We start from the raw sequence: 6,000 nt of genomic DNA on the forward strand, positions 1-6,000 counted from the left end.
TACCACGGGAAAAAATGAAGCTGATACACAGCAGAGCGACTGGGTTACTCAGAGTGGGACTGATTTCATGAGATTCTACAATGTGCACAATGTGAGGTTTCATGTGCACAACCCAATTCACTACAGCTACAAAAATGATGATGAAACACTAGCAGATATTTGTAATCATGAGAGTGAGTCGATGAAGTTGAAGAGATCTGTCAGAACCGAAATGGAAGGAACTTCCTCTGTGCCTATAATGCATCATTCGAGGTGCTGTAATCTTATCAGAAGAGGTTTTCTTTCAACTCTGATGAGATTAAAATATAATAAATAAATAAAAAATACAGTGATGCCTAATTCCAAGCACAAATTCCTCCATCACGCAGGAAGGGATTGAATCGATCGCCTTCGCATGCCGAGACAGAACTGAAGAAAATCAATACAAGCTTTTTTTAAGAACATTTTTATATAAGGGTTTTTGTTCTCTTTAGGAAAATAGCCCACGTAAATATAAATGAGTCGAGCCTTACTGAAAGATCAGATTAGAGCAGTTGTTCTGCACTGGTGGGTCATGACCCGAAGAACAAAAAGGAAATGGGCCCAAAAAACCCCCAAAAAACATTAGTAAATTCTCTATTAAATGCATTTAATTGTGCGTATATATATATATATATATATATATATGTAAGTAAGTAAGGACTCTTAAAAGAGAAGAGAAAAGGGTGTCGCTTCCAATCAAACAAAATATTTTAGTGCAAATTCATCTGTCATTTGTTTGAAGGTAGAAATTTTTTATACAGTTACATCCAATAAAACAATATTTTTTGTACAAATTTATTTTTATTATTTGCTTGAAACTAAATTAAACTAAATAAAACAATATTGTGAAATATTGGCTCAATATAATAAATGATCTTATTTTATATATATATATATATACATCAAAAACAAAAAGTGTAACAAATTCAATATTTGGTGTGTGAAACTGTGATTTATCTGTAAGAGTATCCAAACCCGCTTGTTATAGACTCAGGCTGCTGCCTCTTACTCTTGCTTCAGCGACACAAGAAGAAAATCAATGCTATCAGAGGGAGCACTATGGATCACTGTTTTTATTTTCACACATCAACAGTTAGCAAAGACATTACACCGATGGCACTCTTCCAACGACACGATCTGAAACAAAGGCCGAAGATCCAGACATTCAACGATTGCACATTTGTAAGAGAAAGGGGGCCGGGAAACACTGTGCACACACACACACACACACATATACATGCCCCCTCATGCACCCGAGTACACACACTCGATGTTCTCATTTGATCGGCGAGTCCAGAATCTCCTGGTAATCTTGTCGGATGGCCCGGCCCACCCTGTACAGCTTGAGCCCCGTGAGGACGAACACGCTGACCATGATGACCAGCGCTCCGAAGACGTCGTACACGGACGGGATCATCCGCAGCACGATGAGCTGAAGAAGCATGGCCACCACGATCTCCAGATGCTGCACGGTGCTGACCAGAGCCGGGTGGAACTTGTTGAGGGCGTAGTAGACGCCCAGAAACGCTACGGTGGAGCAGATGCAGATTCCCGTGAGATAGCCCCAGGTCTCGCCATCCAAGGGAATGATGGGCTCTTGCATGATGAACATAGTGGACGCCCCCCACACGGTTCCCGTCCAGCCGAAGGTGAAGAGCGCCGCCCACATGCTGACCCGCTCTTTGATGGCCCGGTACACGATCATGGACAGCGCGGCGGTCAGACCCGCCATCACAGTCATCGTGTAGCCGAAGGCTTCCTTCCAGAATCCCAGAGGAGACTTTTCTTCGTCTGCGATGTTGGGGATCATGACCAGACACAGGCCGAAGAGGCTACCTACGACCGTCACTACGTCTGTGTAACCGAGGCGTTCGTCTAAAAGCAGGAAAGCCAGAACGGCGCTGAAAACTGTGGTGGTGGCCCGCCACATGATGGTGCCATTGCTGGGTGGAACGATGGCGAAGGATGTGTATGCACACGTGATGGAGATGACGTTGCAAATCCCGTAGAAGAACAAACGCAGCCGATAGCCCTTAGGCCCGAAGGGATCTTCTTTATAGTAGAGGACCACCAGTATAGAAAACACCTGGATCACCGAGCGGATGAAGATGAGCTCTAATGATGGCACTTTGGAGCGGTCGGCTGCTAGACGTGTAATGAGGGCCACACATCCGTGTGCGATGGCCGCCCCAAAGAGGGCGCCCCAGGTGACCCGCGACGCCAGGACCGAGGCCTCGCCGAAGCTCGCCAGCTGACCGCCCACTCCTTTATCTCTCTGATCGGCTCTGGGACGGGAATCCATAGTGCCGAATAAAGTCCTGCCCTGGCCGCTCTCTGACACCAGTCTCTTGCTCGGGTTGTTGTCCATGAACGAGCCGAAGTCCTCGAAGGATGGAGCGTCGTCGTATCCCTCGTCGCCCGGCTGGGGGAAATGCGTGGCGTACTTCACCGTCACGGTGTTGGGGTGGATTTTAACCCTCTTTTTGGAGCCGTACTGCTGCCTCGTGGGGGACGGATCCATTTTCTTCAGCTACAGAAGAGCTGGGAAACACACGGACATCACGGGATTAACACACACAAATATATGAAAATAGAACTATAGAAGGGCTATAACATGAACATGATATAATTAAGGGCTTTTGAACCTGTCGGATATAAAAACTATCCACCAAGGCTTTCCACCGAGAGCTACAGTTTCCCAGAGAGAGATTTTTCTGATCAGTAGCAATGCCATTCAAGCAACAACATCAACAGCTGGAGGATGGAGGACGGGGAATGCCTGGATTTCTGTGTGCAAGCAGTCTGATGCTGTTTTTTGTGTTCGTGGAGTAAGTATATAAACTGTGTGTTTGCATGCTTTTTTAATAGTGGGTGCCTTGTTTCATACAGCATGCATTTGGCCAATCAGTTTACACTTACTGTAGGTTACTGGTAGCTCCAGTTGTGCCGGGTTATATCCTATTCCAGAGTACGAGCTAATTTAGTTCCCCCAGAAGGCGTTCCTAAACTAAAATCGTTCCCAATTCTTACGGTGTGAACATGACAATAGTTAAAGGAACTATGAAAACTTTCCTTTGGTGGGGAAGTCAGCAAAGGGTTATTCACTCATTTTCTTGTCATTCTTAACTCAAATGCCGTTATCTGTCTGTACAAAACGACAAGTAGAATTTGATAATAATCTTCAAAACAGTTGCAATGGAAGGAAAATAGCGCAGGTGAGTCTATCTTTAACAGTAAACAATAAGGATTCTTATTTATTTATTTATTTATTTTTGCCAGGCTTGCACCTCTGTTTCACAGAAGTGCAGAAGAAGATCTTACATAATTGATAACTGGCTGCTTCAGTGGTCTTCCTCCTCGCTGCTCTCTCTGTCGCTCTCTCTCTCTACTGTGTACAGTGCTGCTCATAAGCAGAATTTGATTCAGTGTGATGGGAAGAAATGATGTAACGGGGAAGCAAACTAGAAAGTGGTGAGTTTGGATTATCAGTCCAATTACAATTGTAACATTAAGTAATGTATAAAAATCCGTTTTTGCGTGTAGCCTACTGTAAAACAAGATGTATAATTATGGATCTATTTATTTTATACATTCCGAAATACTTTATAATGTGTTAAAAATAAATTCTGAGTGCATCACACAAACAAAAATTATGGTCTTATTGATTTTTTATTTATTTATTTATTTTTACCCGGTTGAAAGCAAATAACGTTGCTAACAAGCCCCACCAGGGGGCAACAATATCAACAATATCTCTCCGATGAAAGCCCACCTATTATGCTGTAACCTCATAACTCGTAAAAATGTCATTCTATAGGATACAGCTATTATGAATCATATTGGCATATTGCCCTCATGACACAACGTGAGGATGTAGACATGAAAAATCTGGCTGGAGAAAGGATGATTTATTGGGGGTTTGAACTAGCCTTTGAACCAAAAAAACAAAAAAACAAAAAAACAATTTGAACCAGAGATGTCTCTGGTTTCTGTAATAAATATCCTACCGAGTGCTAGATATTATGCATTTATTATCATTTTAAACCACAGTAGCCTATATAAAGCAGAGAGGAGATTTGGTGCAGAAATATACATTTAGGACATTTTACTAACCATGTATTTCACCCGCAAACGATATATCTTATATGCTTGTATTTTTATTATTTTGCATCAATTTGCATGCACTTTCGTGCAAATACACTAACTGCAAATTCTGCACGCAGCGCAAAATACTTTAGGCTACTCACCAGTATTAGATTATTTAGGAGAATTTCAATCACATTCAATCACTGTTGCGCAAAAACGCACATGCAGCAATCAAAACGCGTCGTCCTATTTATTTTCTCCTTATGCAAATATATCGCCTGCGCAAATGCGTCTCCATATTGCGCATCAAATCGAGCAATTTGAACTCACCACGCTTCTCTCAACGAAAGGGTCCAGCTGTCTTTAAAGCTCTTGAGGATGAAACATAAGTGTTTAATTCACTGGCGTCAAGATATGGAGAACTGCGCTTGCCATGTCTCCATCGTTTCCTCACGGACGCGCTGGACGTCTCCAAGGTGCGCGCCTCCCGACGCTCGTGCTTCTGCTGGGGGACACAGAGAGGCGATGCTCCCCGAGACAAACCCCTTGTTTCCTGTCTGACAGCAGAGTGAGGGTGGGGTAGACCATGTGAATACTGCTTCAACCCAACACCATCATCTTCAGCGTCATGAGGCACATGCATGAAGAGCTGATCTGATTTCTTGACAGAAATGGGCACCACCGAGCCTTTTAGTGCCACTTTTTATATTTTACTTATTTAATGTGGAGCCATTTAACGTTAGAGTTAAATTAATGAAGTCTTCCTAACACCTCTGTCATCCTGAGCATCTGAGTTAAATGGCCAAAACAGCAATAGTGTATGTCAAAATAGCCTTTCATACTATATTTTATTATCTTTTGAAATCATTTCACGCTTGTCATGTGGAAAGAGGGTTAGGGCAGCTTTCGAACATGTTATGAACTCGTAGACAAAGGTACAAAATCAGAAATGATGCAGCAGTAAAATAGGACCATGCATTGTTTCGCAGCACACAGCCAATCAAAAGCCTGCATGCCTCATTAAATATTCATGAACTCTGTACAGTCAAAGACTCTTTCATGCAGGGCACCTCACTTGTGAAAAACAACATTCTTACATAAACTGTCAAAACTGTTGAATTTGTTTGCATTGATATTGTTACATTAAATCGTTGAATTTCAGTGTAAATTGTCACTTGTTTCAGATAAACTAACAAATCTCCGCGGAGTGTGTTAATGGGAGATAGTTACATTATTGCTGATCTAATTGCTCTTTAGATTAGTTCAAAGCCCATTAACGATCATAAAAAAGAGCAACAAGATATAAAAGCTTAAAACTGAAGTATTATTTCTAAGGCAATGTGTTCACATCGTGTCTGTATATGATAGTCTAGCAGTGCTTTAAGTGGCCCAAAAGAGGTGCCGGTACTCTATTATAGCCAAAAAAAAAAAAAAAAAAAAAAAAAAAATTAATATATAATATATATATATATATATATATAATAATATATATATATTATGATTCCCCTCATCCCCTGAGGTAACAACAACTATATTGAAGGGCTTTTATATACAGCAGTCAACAGGCGACCTTATTAATAATAAATTATTTTATTAGTTTGTGGATTTGCTTGAGCTAAAAAGAACTACTGAACATAAATAAAATGTGCAAAAGGATTTTGAAAAAATACCCTAAAGAGCTACTGGATTACTGCATTCAAACTTCCAAAATGACTCAAATGATTCGCGAACCCGCTCTGAACTCCCGAACTGATTCAAATGATTCGCATTCCCCAAACTGACTCAAATGATTCGCGAACCCGCTTTGAACTCCCGAATTCAAATGATCCGCGAAGCCGCTCCGAACTCCCGAACTGACTCAAATGATTCGCAAACCCGCTCCGAACTCCCGAA

The 6,000-nt window shown here is 41.6% G+C and overlaps 1 protein-coding gene across 2 annotated transcripts; it reads right to left on the minus strand.

The window, feature by feature from the left end:
* Window positions 1-1,076: 1,076 nt before the first annotated feature.
* On the minus strand, window positions 1,077-5,007 carry slc35g2b (solute carrier family 35 member G2b). 2 transcript variants are annotated; one of them, XM_052595768.1, is made up of 2 exons: window positions 4,438-5,007; window positions 1,077-2,562 (listed from the first exon to the last, which is right to left on the minus strand). In XM_052595768.1, the coding sequence occupies exon 2, from the start codon at window positions 2,540-2,542 to the stop codon at window positions 1,298-1,300; it is 1,245 nt and encodes a 414-aa protein (XP_052451728.1). In that variant the 5' UTR covers window positions 2,543-2,562; window positions 4,438-5,007; the 3' UTR covers window positions 1,077-1,297. The 2 variants fall into 2 exon arrangements, with proteins under 2 accessions (XP_052451728.1, XP_052451729.1); XM_052595769.1 differs by lacking the exon at window positions 4,438-5,007 and adding an exon at window positions 4,269-4,417.
* Between the last annotated feature and the right edge of the window lie 993 nt (window positions 5,008-6,000).

The sequence above is a fragment of the Carassius gibelio genome, chromosome B24 (assembly GCF_023724105.1).
Source record: "Carassius gibelio isolate Cgi1373 ecotype wild population from Czech Republic chromosome B24, carGib1.2-hapl.c, whole genome shotgun sequence".
In the NCBI taxonomy this organism is placed as follows: domain Eukaryota; kingdom Metazoa; phylum Chordata; class Actinopteri; order Cypriniformes; family Cyprinidae; genus Carassius; species Carassius gibelio.

Bases quoted from the DNA above. Each gene is read 5' to 3' on its own strand.
- slc35g2b (XM_052595768.1), bottom strand. From the start codon at position 2,542: ATGGATCCGTCCCCCACGAGGCAGCAGTACGGCTCCAAAAAGAGGGTT.